This window comes from Arachis ipaensis, chromosome B7 (genome assembly GCF_059453495.1).
Source record: "Arachis ipaensis isolate K30076 ecotype BB chromosome B7, ASM5945349v1, whole genome shotgun sequence".
NCBI classification, from domain to species: Eukaryota; Viridiplantae; Streptophyta; class Magnoliopsida; order Fabales; family Fabaceae; genus Arachis; species Arachis ipaensis.
In genome coordinates, this window is record NC_142442.1 from 11,869,490 (window position 1) to 11,890,772 (window position 21,283).

The 21,283-nt window shown below is 34.0% G+C and overlaps 4 protein-coding genes across 4 annotated transcripts; 3 read left to right on the top strand and 1 right to left on the bottom strand.

Moving 5' to 3' along the window:
* The first annotated feature begins 935 nt into the window (after nt 1-935).
* LOC107609555 (uncharacterized) lies at nt 936-5,119 on the top strand. Its single transcript, XM_016311556.3, has 3 exons — nt 936-1,364; nt 1,672-2,049; nt 4,208-5,119. Exons 1-3 carry the CDS (start codon nt 1,080-1,082, stop codon nt 4,907-4,909), a joined length of 1,365 nt encoding a protein of 454 aa, XP_016167042.1. The 5' UTR covers nt 936-1,079; the 3' UTR covers nt 4,910-5,119.
* A 577-nt stretch (nt 5,120-5,696) lies between these two features.
* On the top strand, nt 5,697-6,463 carry LOC107609603 (17.3 kDa class I heat shock protein). Its single transcript, XM_016311613.3, has one exon. It carries the CDS (start codon nt 5,834-5,836, stop codon nt 6,326-6,328), a length of 495 nt encoding a protein of 164 aa, XP_016167099.1. The 5' UTR covers nt 5,697-5,833; the 3' UTR covers nt 6,329-6,463.
* A 3,481-nt stretch (nt 6,464-9,944) lies between these two features.
* On the top strand, nt 9,945-10,319 carry LOC107606612 (18.3 kDa class I heat shock protein). Its single transcript, XM_016308652.1, has one exon. It carries the CDS (start codon nt 9,945-9,947, stop codon nt 10,317-10,319), a length of 375 nt encoding a protein of 124 aa, XP_016164138.1.
* Nucleotides 10,320-10,749: 430 nt separating this feature from the next.
* On the bottom strand, nt 10,750-11,676 carry LOC107609746 (18.2 kDa class I heat shock protein). Its single transcript, XM_016311763.3, has one exon. The coding sequence runs from the start codon at nt 11,397-11,399 to the stop codon at nt 10,917-10,919; it is 483 nt and encodes a 160-aa protein (XP_016167249.1). The 5' UTR covers nt 11,400-11,676; the 3' UTR covers nt 10,750-10,916.
* Between the last annotated feature and the right edge of the window lie 9,607 nt (nt 11,677-21,283).

A 21,283-nucleotide genomic window follows, 5' to 3' on the forward strand; every position in this document is an offset into this window, starting at 1 on the left:
AAATTATATTTAATAATATGATACTTTTCTTTTTTTTTTTTTGGTTAGTTAAATATTAATTATTTTAATAAAAATGCTGATTCTTTAAATTTTTTCTACTATCAATTCATAAGTAGTCTATATATTCAGTGCCAAACTATTATTACTACGTTAATTTCATATTAATTAAAAAACAATTATTACATATGATTGTGATAATTGTGACACTGATTTATTTATTTTAAATCATGAGTCTCCGTTACTCTTAAGCTGTCTAAATTTGAAGGTAGAGTGGAGTAGATAACCATATTAATTCTACTAGAATGACGAATAATTAACTACCTTAGCTTGCTAATCTCACTTTATCTACTCCATGACTTTTATTTCATTCTATTTGGCCTCCTCCTATTTCTACCAAGGGAAATTTATTAAGATAAGAATCATATAGAGTAGTAGTAATTATATTTTAAGAGAAGTGACATAAAACAACCGTATAATATAATAATTAATAACCTTTGCAATTAAAACCAAACAACCCAACATGCTCCCTTTAGTAATGAAAGTTAAAATTTACATATAAAAAATAACAAAAATACTATTTATAAATACATGTGTTAACAATGTATATTTATATTTTAACATATCGATCAGGTGCAGTTAACTTCATATAAAAGTGATAGTTGAGAGCCGTTAGATGATAAGTTAGTCAAACTTATCAAATTATTTAACGACACTTAACTATCAATTTCATGTGAAATTAACTGTACTTAAATTTTCGTTATAATTCATAATTTTGATGACTGATTTTAGTATATATAAAAAATGATTTCTCGAATTAAATATATTTGGAAGCCGCCATGAAGAATTAATTCTAAGGTAGAAATTAGAATGAAGAAATTAAAGTTCACCGAAAATAATAAATAAATAAAATGAAAGCGTTAAGTTAAATTAAGTAGCATTAAAGCTTATATAGTGTGTAAGAGTGGCGTGCAAACACGACTTGATAGACCCAAAAATGAAATAGGTCCACCATTATTGTTTGATACTCAAATACTCTCTTCTTCTTTTCCTTCTCTGGTCTTCTCTCTTTGAATTGAATTATGAAGAAGTTGTGTCGGAATCTTGATCGAGAGGATGGGCTTGAAACTGTGCTTGAAGTCCCAATTCCAGAAGAGATTTTCAGCAGCAAGAACAGGGCATGGCAGAACATGAAGTCATGGATGAAGCCAAACGCTGAACCCACATCATCAGTATTCGGAGGCAAAACTACAGAGATCCAACTATTGTTGGGTGTTATTGGAGCACCATTACTCCCCTTCCCTATAAGCTCTCACAACAACAACCAACCCATCATCTCCTGCAACATCAAACACCATAATAACATTGTAAGAAATGTCCATACCCTACAAACTCCGCGAAGTTTTACTTTTCTGTATCCAATTACGTAATGTCACGTTATTAAAAAAGTAATTACTTTTTATATTTATAGTGTGAATAGAAATCTAAAAAAACAGATGCATATTTGATTCAACGGTTATGTAAAACGCTTTACATACACACAGCAAAATTAAACTCTAATCCTGGACAAACAAACAAGGACAAGATGAAATTTTAAAAACAGAAGTAGTAGGTGAAATTTTTGTGACACTTGGCTAAAAGTGTTGTACTAATTTTATGTGGTTGGTTATGAAGGAGGGTTCAATGGCGAAATATATTGTAAAGCAGTACGTGGCAGCAGTGGGAGGAGAAAGAGCTTTAAACTCGGTAGAAAGCATGTATGCAATGGGTCAGGTGAGGGTAGGGAGCTCGGAGTTCTGGGGAGGGGAAGAAGGTGTTATGAAGAAGAAAAAGAAAAAGAAGAGGACGACAAAGGAGGTGGCTGCGGCGGCGGGGGAGATGGGAGGGTTTGTGGTGTGGCAGAAGAAGCCGGAGTTGTGGTGCTTGGAGCTGGTGGTTTCCGGTTACAAGATAAGTGCCGGCAGTGATGGAAAAGTTGCTTGGAGGCAAACACCTTGGCATCATTCTCATGCCTCTAGAGGGCCCCCACGACCACTTAGGCGTTTAATTCAGGTTGGTGAATTTCTTTTAATAATCTCTTTTTTACTTTGAGAAATTTTGGTGAGAGACACTTATTTAAGCGACCAGTGAGCTCGATCAATCTAAATTAGTTAGAAATTCTACAAAATTAAATGAATAATTTACTCTATTTAATTTTTTTTTTGTTCACTTAAAGGATAGCCACAGAGAACATGTTTGATATTTGATTAGTTGATTTTTTTAAAAATATTATTTGTACACAAAAAAATTAATCATTAAATTAATTATTATGTATTTATGTATATTTATATAGGTGAAAAGTGAAAATTTACGTGGAGTAATTATTTTTATGTAAAGTTAATATTTAAAAATTATTAAATAATTTAATTAACAAATTTGACTAAATTATCATTTATCAATTTTTAACTATAAATTTTACATAAATACGATTGTACGTAAATATTCACTATTTATATATGTTATTTTATATATTTTTACACATGACATGATTGAATATTGCTAGAAATTCATAAATTTTAGAGTAAAGGTTCAATTATAATACGTGCATATTTTTTTTGTCCTTTTTTAAAAAAAAAAAAATTGTGTCTATATACGTACATAATTTGGATTCAAGTAATTTTTTATATGTTGGAAAAATCCTTATCTCTTTATCTAAGTTTTATAGTATCTTTCAAATGAGAAGTTGAGGGGCCACTATACCATGTGCTTACATTAATTAGTGTTGCTTTATTTCGTTGTTTTGCTTTAATTGATTTTATGATTCTGATTTCCTCAAATGTAAACCCGAATTGAAGGTGTTCCCATATGTGACATGAAGCGTTCTCACTTCTCTTTCTCTCTGTTTTTTCTTATAAGAAATCTAGTTTCTTAATTCCTATAACACAAGAAAGCAAGTTTGCATGTTGTTGTTGCCAGCATCCATAACTAAACACTACCTAACTACCGAAGCCTACTCAACCAATGGCTCCGATTTTCAAAAGGAATGAAAAAAGAAGCAAAAGGGAAAGGAATTAGAAAAAAGGACGCTTATTACGTTTCACTGTTTTTTTAATAATTTAAATTAGCCTTTGAACCTCACAAAACTAGTAAGGTCAACATTAAATAAATTTGTGAAAAAAGTCAACAATGTAATAGATAAGTTAATCGGAGGAAATTCCTTCCTTAAAAAGCATGAAGTCAATTCAGTGATGGAATTTTTTTTTTCCTCAAATTCATATACCTGTAATCGCGTGAAGTTAACAATATCTATTGTCACTGTGCATAGTGCATGACAACTATGTTTCCATTCTTTTGAAATGGCATTTTTTCCACCTAACAATAGCGAAAGGTGAATGGATTTAAACTTCAATTGGTGGGTTTGTATTTGGCTGTTATAGCTAAAGTTTGACATACACACATAGCTTAATAAAAGAAATGCCACCTTTTATACTTTATAGACTCTTTCGTTGTTTTGCTAATTTGAAAACCTCAATTCCGTTTATACATGATCCACAAAAATGGGGGCAAAAGAGATGAAAGAAAATTGAGGGCAGCCCACTCTACTTGTTAATATCAAATGCATACACATCACATCACTATGTCCACATCTTGATTATGAATTGAGAAATTCTTAGTGCATTTTTAACCTCCAGAGTTCTATGAAACTAGAAATTAAAAAACATAAATCACTTTTAAAAAAATCAAATCTAACTAAAATGGTTAAAATTATTATTAGTAAAAGTTTTAAACTTTTTGTTTTAATAAAATACATTAGAAATTTAAACTTTATATAAATTTTTCATATTTTTTTAATTAGTAACACTATTTAAGAGAACTAATCATCAGAGATGTTAGTTTTTTTTTTTTTTTACCAAAGATAGAAGACTCGAACCCACAACCTCTTTCTTGTTAAATTTATTATTAATATAATTTTTTCAATAATAACACTGACATTTGTTAACCAAATCCAAAATTAACAAAATAAAAAGTCTACCAATTGACTTCAAACACACTCGTACAAAAATTGGCTACACCTATGAACAAATAAATGTATCTCAAATAAAAGAAATAAATCCTACTTCTGTTATGAATATATCTAATTCCAAACATGAGTTATGCAAGAATCTCTTATACTCTACAAGTTTGAAGTTTATAGATCACTAAATTATAATCGTTGATTGGTTTTGAGTAGGGTATTGATCCAAGATCCACTGCCAATCTTTTCAACAACTCAATATGCATTGGCGAGAAGACAGTGAACAATGAAGAATGTTTCACACTAAAACTAGAAGCAGAGTCAGCATCACTTAAAGCAAGAAGCAGCAGCAATGTAGAAATAATCCAACACACACTATGGGGCCATTTCAGCCAGAGAACAGGCCTTCTTGTTCAATTACAAGACTCCTACTTGCTCAAACTCAAGTCCTCGCCGTCATCCCAATCCGGCGACGCGGCCGTATTCTGGGAAACCAACATGGAGTCCCTAATACAAGACTACAGAGCCGTGGACGGCATCCAAATCGCGCACGCCGGGAAGACATCTGTGTCGTTGTCAAGGTTCGGAGCCGAGGGGCCGAATGATTTTTCTAGGACAAGAATGGAAGAGACATGGAAAATTGAAGAAGTGGATTTTAATATTAAAGGCTTGTCCATGGAATGTTTCTTGCCACCTAGTGATTTGAAGAGAGGTGAACAACATAAAGCAGGGGAAGTGGCTACCACCATTACTACTACTTCTACTACAAGCAACAATAATAATAACAATGCTAATAAGTTGCCATTTAAGATTCGACAAGCTTCTTTTAAGATTAGTGCTTCCAAGGTAGCTGCTGTTAACTTGGATGATTCAAGTGATGAAAGTGAAAGTGATGAGGACGTAATGATCCAAGAGTGAGACACATCTTGTAATGCAAATTAAATTTACTTGTGTTCCTTTTGTAAATACACCATCCCATTTCTATTATGATGGTGCTTGCTTGGTCAAGTTTTTAGGCTAGTTGTAGCAGCACACATATATAGAAGTTATGTAACTTAATTCCTTTTTACTTCTTAATTAATTAATTAGTTATTCTATTCTCATCTAAGGGAAACCTTAAAAACAAAAGGCTATATAAAATCCAGTATTCATGCGAACATTTTTTATATAGATTATTTATAGATAAACTCATGTAGAAATAGTAAATGCATATTAAATAGAGTTGAGTGTAAAAATAATGAGTTATGCTACATGTACACTAAAATCAGCTACTAAAGTTAGCCACCAGTATAAAATACATTGAAAATAAATTAAGTCACATATATATTTATACACAAATACATTAGTGGCTGATTTTAGTGGCTGATTTTAGTGTACAAATAATATTTTTGAAAAAGAATATAATTACTTGGAAGAAATGTATATTAAATCTAACCTGGTTTGTGTACTTATTATTATTATTTTTTGGTTGTCCAGTATCCCCTACTTATTTTATTAAACAATTTATTAGAATACTGAATTTCATCAGTTAGGGAAGAAATGTGGGTCAAACCGTCTTTTCTCTTTCTTTTTTTGGTTTTTGGTATTGATTTTGTAAAAAAATATTAATATTTGGGCCTGTTGGGCTTGCAACTTGTATGGCGTAGGCAATAACGTAAAAATGGAAAGTATAGGGGCACATCTAGAAATTTCGAGAAACATAAGGCGAAAAGAACGTTCTAGAAATGTGAAGACTTTTCTTACCACGCTAAAAACACAAGGCCCCTCCCCTTTCGCATCATCAACCACACTGCGAATCCACATTCTTCTCTGATCTTAACTTTGAAGTCTGAAACAACAAAAATGTCTCTCATTCCCACTTTCTTCGGTCGCCGACCCACCCCATTCGACCCCTCCTCTCTCGATGCCTGGGATCCATTCGAAACCTTCCCGTTCCCTCCCCTTCCCTTGCGCCGCCACCACCACCAGCAGCAGTTATTCCCTGCCGAAGCGTCGTCGTTTTTGCGCGCCAATGTTGACTGGAAGGAGACACCTGCTGCTCACGTGTTCAAGGCGGATGTGCCTGGCTTGAAGAAGGAAGAGGTGAAGGTTGAGATCGAGGACGATAGGGTGCTCCGAATCAGCGGTGAGAGGAACCGCGAGAGCGAGGAGAGGAATGACACGTGGCACCGCGTAGAGCGAAGTAGCGGCAGGTTCGAGAGAAGCTTCAGGCTCCCCGAGAATGCGATGGTTGATCAGGTCAAGGCCGCCATGGAAGACGGTGTTCTCACCGTCACCGTTCCCAAGGTTCAGAACAGGAAGAAGGCTGATGTCAGGTCCGTTCAGATCTCCGGCTGACGTGTAGTTAGAACCCTAGAATTCTGTTGTCAAATTGTGTTTTACTCGAATGCTATTGTCGATTTGTGTATAAGGATGGATTATGCTTACTGTGTGAGTGAATGTAAAACTTTCTGGTGCGTTTTGCCTTGTTGATTTCTGTTTCTTAATTTGGTTGGTTGTGGATTTCTTAGTTCGTACTGCTGCATTTCTCCCAAATGGCCAAATCGCAATTGGGGTTAACAAATTCTACTAGCTTAAGAGGAATTACAGGTTAAGAAAGTTGGAATCTGAGCTAAAGGTGTTTATAATTTACGAAATACGAATTTGTTGAGGTCTTGAGGAGACATGTGACATGTTAGTGTATGTGCGAGAGCTGGACTCAAGTATGTCAATAATTTGATCACAAAGTTGAGATTGGTTCGGAAGAGCCGTTAATTCTTTAAAATCGCATTCAGATAGCTAGATATAACATGCAGGTAGCCGTATATATGTTCTTAATAAAAGAAACAATGATTTATCAATTTATGTTCCACTTGGTGAGGACTTTTATTTTATTACAAGATTTTGATGTTAGAATACCAGATAACTATATACGTAGTTTATGATTATGGTAAGAGCCAAAGTGACTGGAGGATAATATTTGTACGAATGACATTTGAAAACACACACTTTATCTAATCTTTTCAAAGGTGGCACATGATGAATTTGTTAATCATGAAAAGAATTAGATAAAAGTGTGAATCTTCTCTTATAACATGTATTTATAGGGATTAGATTTTAACCATAAAAATTTTATATCACAAAGGATTTTTCATTTTAGTTTATAATAAACACTAATCATTAGGTTTAAAGCTCAATAATAAATAATGATATTTAAAATTTAAAATGAATCACTGAATTATTTTATAGGTTTATAGAAAATTTAGACTTAATATTCAACTTGTTTTTATAAAAAACAAAAGCCAACAACCAATAGAGATCTACCAGAGAAAATTCTAATATTTGATTCATTAAAAAAAAAGGATAGCGATGTTCTACGAGACTACTACTAAGTAGAAGACTAAATTAAAATAACAAGAATAATGGTGTTTAAATAATTAAATACAAAATCTTGAATTGTTAGTATTGATACAATGTTAACCATTTGATACACATCAAGCATTGTGCTTACAAAAACACTGGTGTCCTGCTGTCCTAGACTCCTAGGTGTAACATACATAAGTAATACGTTGTGTCAATGTTATTGGGCGATTTCTCACTTCTGGATCCTTCACGAGTGAGATGATTTTCGTTACGAGCTGTGAATTGGACAAAATTGAAAATTCTTTGAAGAAAGACACGACCCCTGCCCTGCATGGATAGAAGAACAGCTAGCTAGTGGGGTGAGCATGTCAAAATAAAAATATACTCCGTCTGGGCCACACTGCAATATAAATTCGAATTTGATGGCTGTGGTTTGCCTTCAACCTTCAGGAGCAACGACAAAGGTAACATTAAGATACAGCCGTTCCTATTGTAAAATACTAGTATGTATAAATGTTATGGAAAAAGTTTGGTAATAAAAAATTTTCAGTTATAATTAACCAAAATTTTCTATAATTTACTTCATTTATATAACTTAATAATATTCCTCACTCTCTTATCAATCTCTTTATTTTTGGTTGTTCACGGTATTTCTCAATCTTTTTTATTTCTCTTATTAATTTACTTATCATATTCTTATCAGTCTCATTTATTAACTATATTAATTATAATATCATATTTCTAACTATTAGACATTCTTGTAATTACTATTTAATATTTTCTTTTATAATTTGAATATTATAATGTCATATGATTCTCTCTCTCATGCTTAATAAATAGACACAGAAGGAATGGCATCTTTGGAGAGAGGTTCAAATCTTAGATTTAAGAATACAATCATGACTAATAACAATTAAAAACGGTAATAATATTCATTAAATGATTTTAATTGTAATTGATTTTTATTTCCTTTAATTCATTTATTATTATTGCAAGCTTTGACAAATGTGAAAGCTTGGTTTAATAGATTTTTCATTGTTAATTTGGATAATGAATGTTGTTTATTCCCCACAGCTAAAAATCACAATTCTATTTCAATTACAAACACAATTGAAATAGGCCAAAAAAATTTACAAGAAGGAGTTGAAGAATAATTTGAACAACAGGCAAACTTACTCAATGAGATTATTGTCCGTCAATCAATTTTCGAGAATATGAAAAACCACACTAGCTTTGATGAGGTATGGTAATAAATGATTTGATTTTTTTTATGTGCATCTATAATTATACTATACTAACTAAGTTCATACACATAACATTCATAAGTTTATATACATAACATCCATAATTACATACAATTAACATCTAAAAATTAAATTTATGTTTATTAGATATTACATCCATACAAATATTATTTTTTAGTTATTGCATAAATAACTATCAAATTAACATAGATGTTTTTAAATTTTTTCAAAATTGAATTTGAAAAAATGTCAAATTCTTAAATTAATTTATTCAATTGATAAATTTACTCATAACATCCATAAATTCATAGGCATAACATGGATAATTTCATATTAATAATATCCATAATTTTGTACTCATAATATTCATAATTTCATACATATGATGTCTATAATTAATATTACCAAATTTTAAACTATGTATTTTATTGTATTTTTCAAATTATCTCATATGTACACTAATAGGTCATGATTTTAATTATTTTAATATTTTTTATTTAATATTCATATGTATATTTATTTATTGATTTTAATATGACGAGTTAATAATTATTTTTGAAAATTTATTTTTTAATTTTTGTTTATATCTTATTTTTTGTTTTCTAATAGTTTATATGTAAAATAGGAGTTGTGCAATAGAAATTGTTAAAATTTTTAAATTTAACCTTCATAATTTCTGCAAGAAAATTGTATTTTAATGGATAACAATGTGATAGAGGAATTTTAAGGATTTAATTTGAAAGAAACTAAAATTGATTTTAGAAAGAACATTAATGATTCTAAACACGCAGAAAAATGATAGATAATAAAAAAAGTAAATAATAAAAAAATGTATATCACTTATTTAATAAGAGAATGAGAATTTTTATATGACATTTTTATATTATAATTAATCTTTATGTTTTAACTTTGTTATGTAGATATTGTAAGCTGCTGTAAAATGAATTTATTGTCTCTTTATTGTAATTTTTGTTTAAGCAATAAAACATTTTTGATAAAACAATAGTTTAATTTTTGAATAATGAATTTAAAAATTAATTGTTTTAACTAATGTGATGATATATAATTATGTTTAAAACTTTTCGTATGAAAATTAAATTCTAAAAGAATAAAATAAAAGAAGCCTCACCCCATCCACTAATTATGTTTTGGGTACTTACATGAATTTAAAAATAAAATAGTGAAAAGTTATTCCATAAGTGGAAGAATAACTTTGGAGAAACAGAGGTGGAGGAATTCCTTCTTATATATATTCCTCCTACATTTTGCGCGCGCACTCACACTCGATTATCATCACGAACTATCCAGCGTTATTCTCAAGCAGTACCTCACACGAAGAACCAGAAAGAGAGCGTTTGAAGCGATCGATGGCTTGGAGCACCGGAAGTGTCCTAAACCTAACGACGGTGTTCTTTCCGGATGACGTGGACTGGAAGGAGACACCTGCCGCCCACGTGTTCAGAACCGACGTGCCTGGCCTCTCCCGGGATGAAGTCAGGGTCGAGATCGTCAAGGGATGGACGGTCAGAATCTACGGCAAACGGGCACGCGACGCCAGGGAAGGAACCACCGACACGTGGCGCCACGTGGGTCGCTGGAGCGGCAGGTTCGAGCGCACCTTCAAGCTACCTCAGAACGCCTGCGTGGACCAGCTCAGAGCCTCTATGAAACACGGCGTTCTCACTATCACCGTTCCCAAGGTCGAGCCCCTCAGGTCCATTCCTATTGATGATGAAGACTGATACTCCAAACCATAACCATCTTCTCTGCTATTGAATTCAAATGCTTAGTCTTTGCTCCCTAACTTGCTCTGTGTGTGAATTTATATATATATATTCACGAAATTAAACTCAATAATATCCCTCGAATAAAACCTTTGTGCTCCCTGCATGGTTTATGATATTCAATTTCACCATCTCTGGTTTTTTCCCTTCTATTTTGTGTCAAATGAATTAAACTGAAAATTTCTCATATCTAATGGACTAGTTATGGGTTTAACTGTAAGTGTAATGAAAATGATTTATATTAAGAAAAATGTTAGAAGGTTAACAACTTTTATGATTTATAATTATTAATAATAATTTTAATAATATAAAATTAGTGTAAGATTTCATCAAATGATTTATTTTTTTTATTAATTATATACTAGCCAAAATTTAATAAAGTTGCCCATGCTAAATTTTTTCTTGTATTAATAGAGTAACAAATTACCAAAAGCATTTATTAACGAAGGCTTACAAACCACCGCTGGCCCCTTCGTATCCATTACATTCAAAATCAAAACACACAAAACGCAACACGCTTTGTCTTTACATTTGTATATTAATTGAACCAAAGATTTAGCCAGAGATCTGAATAGACTTGATTTCAGGCCTCTTCTCTTCAACCTTAGGGACAGTTATGGTCAGCACGCCATTCTCCATAGCTGCCCTGATCTCATCCATATTAGCATTCTCGGGCAGCCTGAACCTCCTAACGAACTTGCCCGTACTTCTCTCCACGCGGTGCCACCTGTCATCCTTCTGCTCCTGCTCCCTGCTCCTCTCACCACTTATCTGCAGCACCCTCCCGTCCTCAACCTCCACCTTCACTTCTTCCTTCTTCAGCCCCGGAAGATCCACATTGAACACGTGCGCCTCCGGAGTCTCCTTCCAGTCCACCCGGGTGCTTGCTATGGCGCTGGCTTCACGTGCCGACGCTGACGCATTGGGACCCGACATAGCGACCGAGAAAATGTCCTGGAAGGGGTCCCATACGTCCAAAGAGAATGGGTCGAAGATGTTGCTACGTCTTCCACCGAACACGCTTGGGATCATAGACATGCTGGATTTCGGTTTCGAAACTAAGAATCAGAAGGATTTTCTTCTTGTGCGAGTTTGTGTGTGTGATTCTGAGGAGAATGAGAGAAGGCGTCGTGTATATATAGTCATAAAAAGAAGTGTCTAGTATTTTGTGGAATTATCTATGAGCTGGGTTTTATTATGCCTACAATGCCTATGAGTGTTGATGCTTTCGGAGGCAATCACACGTGGATGATAAAAATTGTTGGCGTTGAAAATTTGACCGTTTCATTAGTTATTAATCGAATGATTTAAAAACTGTCATTTACTTTATTGGTCCAAAGCAAAACAAAGCTAACAAAGCTACAGTTAAAATTTTATTCTATTTTATTAAGATTAGTGGTTTTTTTTAATGATTATTACATTCATCATCCTGAAAATAGTAACTTATTTAATTTGTCTTCTCATTTAATTAGATGTATCAAGATAAATTTTACTATATATACTAAAAGAAAAAGATTACCTACTCCATTTTGAGGTAGGGATCATTGGAGACAGTTTGGTTTCTACAAGTTTCTACAACCTGTGTGATTTAATTTGTCGAAAGAAAAATTCCTAAGACTGCAGTAAAATACGTGTTGAAGATAAGCATATATCATGACACAAAATATTATGACACTTGTTTATAAAAAGTGTCATTCAACAGCAATTGTGTTGTAATGGCATGCAGAGTAGAAGCCACGGACTGATTTTTTTCCTTTCATCATTTTTTCATCTTTTAGAAGCAACCCCCCATTCCTTTTCTTTTTCCCCATCATTTTCATCTATTAGAATTGTTTTTGCTGAAGTTTTTTTTAAAACGTTAAACATAAAACATATAAATTGAGAGTTATTTGGTGTTTTGTCATCTAAATTAAAGGTTATGCAAACTGTAATTAAGGTATACGAATTGTAAAGGAAAAATTTTTGCCCTGCAGTGTAGAAAGACAAAGTAGTCAAGAAATTAAAAGATTTCACTTGTTCCGATTTTTCTTACATTCCGAAAATATGAATGAAAAAAAAAATATGGATAAGAATAAAGAGTTAATTTTTAATTAGTTAATATTAATTAATTTTTTATTATAACTTATTTTTTAAAAAAATTAAATATTAAAATTTATAATTAAAATATATATGGTATTTATACATATTTATTTATATTTTATATTTTACTATATATTCTATAAAAATAACTAATTTTAGAAATACACGTAACATAATTATTTAATCAATTATATTACGTGTATACTAAAATTAGCCACTAAAGTAAATATATATTAAAGGATTAACTACCAAGAATGTCCTCAAAATATTTTCGTGCCAACAAAAATGTCCCTGATTTTTGTTATTAACAAAAATATTCTTAAATAATTTAAAAATGTGTCAAAACTGCACATCCGTAAAAACAATGGTGATCTGTTAACATTTTGGTCTAATAGGGTAAACAGAATAGTATATGGGACAAACCAAAAAAGCTAACATGATACCATCTGCAGCAAATTCAAAAATTTAAAAATTTTACGCCAATTTCTTCTCACCCCTTTATGTTCTCTCACATTTCCTCTCACGGTCTCACTCTCACGGAGTCACCCTCTAACCCATTCACCATCTGCAGCACTCGCAGCTGCCGGCAAACCACCACTGCTGTAACTCTATCTCCCTCCCTATCCTCTACCTTTCTTCTTCTCTCACTTTCTCTTACTCACTTTTTCTCTCTTCTTCTCTCACTTCCTCTATCGCGCTCTCCTTCTCTCAACAATGCCAAAAATAGCAAAGTTGACGAAACACCACCATTTGCCGCATTTATTCCGAAGCCTTAGCAGAGATTGCGTTGAAAAGAAACAACCATTTCCTACTTGAGGATTCACCTTCTTACTGCTTTCTCTCTTTGGCCAATGGTCCTTACTCATACTACTCTTCCTTCTCAGTAGGTCCTGGATTGTGTTGCCCTTCCCTGGCTAGCTGTCCTCGCTCACACTGCTCCTCTCTTGCCAGTGGTCCTCGCTCGCGCTACTCCTTTCTTGTTAATAGTCCACCACCATTTTTACTTCTGCTTTATACCTAAGTATTCATTCTTTTAGTTGTTCTTGTTGTATAATTTTTTTATTCAGTTTATAAGTAATTACTGATTAATGATACAGTTGATAATGAATTATCATTTTAATGAAAATTAGAATTTAAATTAGGTTTTTTCCTTTTTAATTTGGGTATGTTTCAATTGATAAAGTTCAATTAGGTTTTGGAAAGAAAGTTCAATTCAAAAGAAGAAAAGTTTATCTGAAGATCAATTCCGATGCTTATCATCTCCCTCTCTTCTCTGAGATATTGAACAATATAAAATTTAAAGTTGTATATGGTCTATTCTTCAATTTGATCTATTTTTCATTTTACTATTGTTAAAATAATTCTAGATGAATTAATTTGTTAGTTACTACTTTTAAGCAATTTTAATTTTCTCTTTTTTCCTACTTTGTGATTTTGAAGAGGACAGTAGGTGTTGATGGTGAGGAGGTGAGAGAAGAAAAGCGAGCGAGGGAGAGTGAGATGAAGTTAGAGATGAAGATATGGAGAGAATAGAGGGGATGGAGTTGCAGTAGTGGTGGTTCGACGGTGGCTCTCACGATAGACAAAGGTGCTTGGGAGTGACTAAGTTAAAGGGTACGAGAGTGAGAGGAAGTATGAGAGAACAGAATAGGGTGGTTCTTGTTTGCCACATTAGACCAAAATGTTAACGGACCACCTGTTTTCATGGATATGCAGTTTTGGCACGTTTTTAAATAATTTAAGGGTGTTTTGTTGATAACAAAAGTTGGGGACATTTTTGTTAGCGTCAGAATAATTCGGCGGCATTCACTACAAGAAAAACGCTGAATACCGTCAGATTTACAGTCGAATTTAGCGTCAGACGTTAGCGGCGAGTTTATTGGGAGATTTGACAATAAATTCGTCGGATAAAAAGGTTATCGTCGGATTTGATTTTTCGACGGTAAATTCACCAGTAATAATTAGAGAGGAAAAACAAGAAAAATTGGCGCCGAGATTACCATGGGATTTACTGTTGGATTTTTCCGCCGGTAAATCGGATGGTAATCTTGCCCTAAATTCGAACTGCGAACCCTCTTCCACCTCATTTTCAAACTACTCTCTCTCTAACCTTCTCCTCTCTCTCTCTCCCCCCAAACCACCTCCGGCAACCCCTTCGCCAACGTCGGCCACTACCAACTGCGTCCAAAGACTGCATGAACTCGATTAGGTGCTCCTTGCGACGCGTTGGTTGCTCTGTCGCCGCCGTTTTTGTCCTCCCGCCACTACTGGTACCGTCGTTGCTCCCTTAATTACCGACCTGTGTCTTTCCTTCCTCCTCCAGGTAGGTTGCCATCATCCCTTTTTTCTATTCCATACCCCTTTTTACTTCATTTTAATTACACAATTTCTAACCCTTTTTTGAACCCTAACCCTAAACCCTAATTTATGGTGCACGCCTATGTTCTTATTTTATTTTGGTTTGGTTCTATTTTTATTAAATTTTAGGGTTTGTTCTGATTTTGTTCTTTTTTTTGTTTATTCTAATTTTTGTTATGATTTTTAGTTTGTTCTTGATTTTTGTTCGGAGTGTTGCTGTGACCTATGAGGGTTGCCTTCTGTGGATGTTGTCGAACTGGACTGTGGTGGTTGGACAACGTGACTGGGTGAGACTGTGACTTTGTGGGACCTCCGCTTTGCCTCCAATTCAAGTAAGACCTCCTCTTTCTCCCTCTGATTGTGACTTCAGTTCCCTCCTCCTTTTATTTTCTCTATTAAGTACTTCAATATTGTTCAATGAATTTGTTGTACACTTGTTCTATGTTACTTTCTTCTTTATTTTGTTATTTGATGTATGAATATAAGAATGATGATTCTGCTGAGTATTGGATTATTAAAATTTAAAATGATTATTGAATCTTCTTTGCCAAATTGAACTGAATTAATTTAGTTGAATTTTACTCTTGTATATCCTATTTTAGACAGATTAAATTTTGCTTTACTATATGAAAAGCATGAAAAGAGATGTAAACTTTTATTCTTTTATACAATGACTTGGGGACATGAGAAATAAAGTCTGATATGAATGTGATTATCCAATTAGGTACCCTATGATCAATAGGGATGGCTTATGCGATTAATATTGTTAGTGGTTTGATGATGGTACTTGATTATTTATTTTGATTGTTTTGATTTTAATGTTTGTTATTGATGTTGTTGAGTATTTTTTTAATTATTTTTCCAAAGCTAGGCTTAAATCCTTAATCTTTGAATGTGACAGATCCACTGCTAAATAAATATATATTAGCTTAGTGGCAACTGTTATACATTTTGGTGACTTTCACCAAATGAGAACAGTGGCCAAAAAGCTTGTATATATGGAGATTTGTTTAATTCGGTAATCCACAACAACCAAGCTTGTATATATGGTCTGAATGATTGAATTTTCGTTGTTGAATTTTTTCTAAACTGAATTGTTGTGGCCTTGAGCTCAATTGATAAATTTTTGTTGTTTTGAATTTTTTTTTTCCGAATTGCAATGTTAAAATTTTGCTATTGCATTGAATTCAATTGTTGTATTTTTGTTGTTATACCTTCTTTTTAACAGAAATAGCGTCAAGTGAACCTTCTCCAAGGACCTCCTCCTCCCACTCCTGATAATGAAGATGGTAATATGGAAGTTTGTGAAACTGATGAAGATTTTTCAATAGATGAAGAATATGATGATTATTAAATGACTTGTTCAGACTTGAGTTAATTAGTTGTTCATTGTAGTAGTTTAGTTGTTTTATTTACTACTTGAATTTATTTTAATGTCGTATAAACTTGTGAGTTGTGAATTTGTGTTTTGATTTGTGAGTTGAGCAGTGAATTTGTGTTATGAGTTGTGACTTTTGACTTGTTATAGTTTATAGGGTAAAGTACTGTTTTGGTCCCAACATTTGGGGTGAATCCTATTTTGGTCCCTAACATTTAAATTGTCCCAATTTTGTCCCAAAAAGGCACCAGTCTAATCCCACCGTCAAATTCCTCAATTACATTTAACGGAGGTGAGACGTGGAACGTTTAACGTGGCACTCAGTGAAGATAATCATTTGGATGAAAAGAATTATAAATTAAATGTAAAAAATGGCAAAATCCTACCCTAAACACTTCGTCCCTTCCATTGCCCCCAAATCTATCGCGTTTTGAAGCAGAAATTAAATGTCATCTTCGAGATTTAATGGCATCCCAGTCTTCTCAATCATCCTGCGGCAATAACCAGGCTCGAAGGAGAAGACCACTTGCTTGTGCGGTGATAGATCAGTGCTAAAAGCTTCTTCAATGCCTGAGAATCCTGGACGAAAATTTTGGGATTGTGTGAATGGTGCACGAAATTACAATCACACTTTTGCAACTCTGCACAACTAACCAGCAAGTGCACCGGGTCGTCCAAGTAATACCTTATATGAGTAAGGGTCGATCCCACGGAGATTGTCGGCTTGAAGCAAGCTATGGTTATCTTGTAACTCTTAGTCAGGATATCAATAATTCTCAGATTTAATTGTAAAAAGTAAAAGAACATGAAATAAATACTTGTTATGCAGTAATGAAGAACATGTTGAGGCTTTGGAGATGCTTTGTCTTCTGAATCTCTGCTTTCCTACTATCTTCTTCTTCATGCACGCAAGGCTCCTTCCATGGCAAGCTTTATGTTGGGCATCACCGTTGTCAATGGCTACTTCCCATCCTCTCAGTGAAAACATTTCAAATGCGCTGTCATCGCACGGCTAATCATCTGTCGGTTCTCGATCATGCTGGAATAGGATCCATTGATCCTTTTGCATCTGTCACACGCCCAACAATCGCGAGTTTGAAGCTCGTCACAGCCATCCCTTCCCAGATCCTACTTAGAATACCACAGACAAGGTTTAGACGTTCCGGATCTCAGAAATGGCCGCCAATAATTCTAGCTTATACCACGAAGACTCTTATCTGAATCATGAGGCTAAGAGATATGCATTCAATCTAAGGTAGAACGGAGGTGGTTGTCAGGCACGCGTTCATAGGTGAGAATGATGATGAGTGTCACGAATCATCACATTCATCAAGTTGAAGTGCGAATGAATATCTTAGAATGGAAGCAAGCGTAATAGAATGGAAAACAGTAGTAATTGCATTAATTCATGAAGAACAGCAGAGCTCCTCACCCCCAACAATGGGGTTTAGAGACTCATGCCATAGAGAACACAACAAGAAACGTGTAAAGTGTCATGAGGTACAATATGAATCACTGAAAGTAGTATTTATAGTAAACTAGTGACCTAGGGTTACAGAAAATGAGTAAGCTAGGGTGTTTATTGTAAAATTCCACTTTCGGGGCCCACTTGGTGTGTTCTTAGGCTGAGTATTGAAGCTTTCATGTGTAGAGACATTTCTTGGAGTTAAACGCCAGCTTTTATGCCAGTTTGGGCGTTTAACTCCAACTTTTGTGCCAGTTCTGGAGTTAAACGCCAGAATTCTTGAGCTGACTTGGAACGGCTGTTTGGGCCATCAAATCTCGGGCAAAGTATGGACTATTATATATTGCTGGAAAGCCCAGGATGTCTACTTTCCAACGCAATTGAAAGCGCGCCAATTGGGTTTTTGTAGCTCCAGAAAATCCACTTTTGAGTGCAGAGAGTTCAGAATCCAACAGCATCTGCAGTCATTTTTCAGCCTCTGAATCAAATTTTTGCTCAGATTCCTCAATTTCAGCCAGAAAATACCTAAAATCACAGAAAAATACACAAACTCATAATAAAGTCCAGAAAAGTGAATTTTAAATAAAAACTAATAAAAATATAATAAAAACTAATTAAAATATACTAAAAATATACTAAAAATAATGTCAAAAAGCGTATAAATTATCCGCTCATCAGTGAACTATCAGGTAATAAACCAAAGTTAGATTACTTCTTATGATGCAAAATATGTGGATTAAAATTTTTAAACATATTCTTGGATTAAAATTCCTGAACATATGATTAAAATCAGGTTGGAGAGGGATGTGATTTCTTTTCTTGGCATAGCCTGAAGGAGAAGACACACAACTAGCAAGACTGAGGAGGAAAAGAAATTTGTTGAAAGAGAAACTTACATCTTCTGAAACAAGATTCATGGTTGTTGTATGTTGCAGTGGGTAGTGTTAGTTGGATGCTAAAGGGCAATAAGGACAGGACAGAGGAGGCTACCATATTTGTGAACTAGTTGAAGAATTATAGTTAGAGAATTTAGGGTGAAGTAGAAAAATTAATGTATTGAAGAACAGTTACTTTGTATAAAAGTGTTTGTAGTCATTATGGATGTATTCGGATTGGAAATAATAAAGTTTACCCTTTCTAAGAAAATGGTTTTGCATAATTTTCATCAAAATATTGAGATTTTCTGTTAAACCAAATGAACAGAAAAAACATATAATCACCTGTATTATAATTTTCAATGTAGCAATATCATTAACAAAACTCATAAACACTTAAAACATTGATTGTAGCAATTTCATCAACAAAATGAAAATTCAAAAAGGTCTTCACAACAAAAGTAGGTCTTAGCCATAAACACAATTTAGGCGACTAACCAAAATCATACTCTAAATGCCACTACAGTTTATGCCAATACCATTACAGACCAAATCTTATAACTAAATTATCCAGAGTCTCAAAAAAACACATAGACAGAAAACGTAAAGAAATCACTTCAAATTCTTTCAACCCCTTGGTGGTGTTTTTGCCATAAACTTTAGCACTTTTTTTGATAGGCTTTGGTGAGTAAGGTTAGAGCTATGGCCTTGAGGTTGAGTGGTGATGGCCTTGGTCCTCTTGGTGGTGGCCTGAGTCTATTAGGTGGATGCCACATTTGGTGACTTCCTCTTTAGGCCCTTGTCCATTGAAACCTTGCTCTTTGGCTTAGTTGATCCAGTGATTGAAGTTGATGGCATGGTCTGGGTTGATCCAACCCTCTTTGCAGTAGTCTGTTTAACCATAGACAACCAAAAACAGGGAAGCATAAGTGAAGATTGATCAACATATCAAGAAATATAGACTTTCATTAAGTGAAGAATTATAGTACATTTTGTGAACCTGCTTCCACCTTATGCTTCTTAGGAAAAGTTCTCTTGTTGTGTCCATTTGCAAAGCAATAAGAACATTTTTGTTGTTGGCCTCCTCGGGACAGTGTTGACAATGGCCCATTACTGACTTCGTCAGCACTCTTGTTCCTACTTTTTTTGGCCTACCAATAGTTTTCTAAACACTGGAGGCACCACATCATCATGGGGATTCTTTTTCCATAAGTTAGAACCATTAACAGGGTAAATAACATGTTCATAGCACCTAACATATGTATCTTTCTTAAAGCAGTCATCAACATAACTATCAACATCAAAACACAACTTCCTAATACAACTCATTACATGTTGACATGGGATACCCATCAATTGATACTTTCTACATGAACACTCACGGTTACTTAAATCTACCACAAGTTTTTTTCTTATTTCCATGGGTATTATAAATCTCATATTTGTCTCTCCCAGTATATATAGCCATTCAATTACTACCTTGGTCAAATTCTTTCTCTATTTTCTTTTTTATTTTGGGTAGAACATTTTCTGTGTATGTGGTTATACTATCCTTGTTATCAGCCTATTTATTCATCAAGTAGACCCTAATATCCTCCAACATAGACACAATTGATTTTTCTCTAACCTCTATAATAATTGAGTTAAAGCACTCATGCACACATTTTAACTAGTGCATCACATTTAGGCAAAACAGAAAACCTGGACTTGCTCCAATATTTTGGTGAAATCTCCATCAGGTGTGTGTAGGATGCAACATCTATTTTCTGAATTTCGTACATCCTTCTTTCCCATTCTTAAACATAGGTTGTCTTTACAGCATACCACATCATCAGCTTCAGTTGGACCTCTAGAAATCTCTTCTTGAAGTTGCTGTATAAGTGTCTTGCACAAAACCTATGATCTACTCCAGGCAGAAACTCATCGAAGGTGGGTATCAATCCCTGTATTTATTATACATCACACTACGTCAACAACTAAATGAGGTAAATTTGTTTATTTAAAAAATAATATGTAAATTAAATAACATACCTTCTGTTGATCACTCATGAAGGGGTAATGTCTGATCTTGTCAACCCCCAAGTCATCACACAAATGATGTAAAAACCATGTCCAGGAGTTCTTGTTGCAGGTGTGCTTGTTATAACAGCTCTTCAACTCTCATGTATTCTCCCTCTTTAGCTTTTCACAATATGCATACCAACTGCATTCATCTTGGCAAACCACCATAACCCTCCTCCCTTCAAACCTCTTCGTTATGGATAGCATAACTAGTAGCACAATCTTTGAATTGATCTCTTGAAACAAACAAAGTTTCAACTTGCCACTTGTATTCACTCATGTTTTTTAGTTGCTTGTGCAGAGGAAAGTTCTTTAAGGGCACATCTTCTTCTTCATCACTTATAGGAAGGCCCAAGAATTCATCATTATCATACCCATCAGTCTCATCCCTGAACCTAACAATCTTTTTCTCTTTTGCTCTGCTATCGTTGGCCTCCACATTAATATGTTCCATTTGAATGTTACCATCAAAATCTCTGCAATCCTTCTTACTATTTATCTCAACATCATATAACCCATCATCACCACCCCAGTCATCATCACTGTCATCAAATACAATGTCTGCAACATTATCTTCAGATTCATTGTCAGTCCATGAGGTATCACTTCCTGAGTCAGCACTTTCAGACTTATAATCTCCATCATCAGAATCATCATCACTCCTATCCACAAATTCATGCTCCCACCCTCAGAATCATCAAACTCC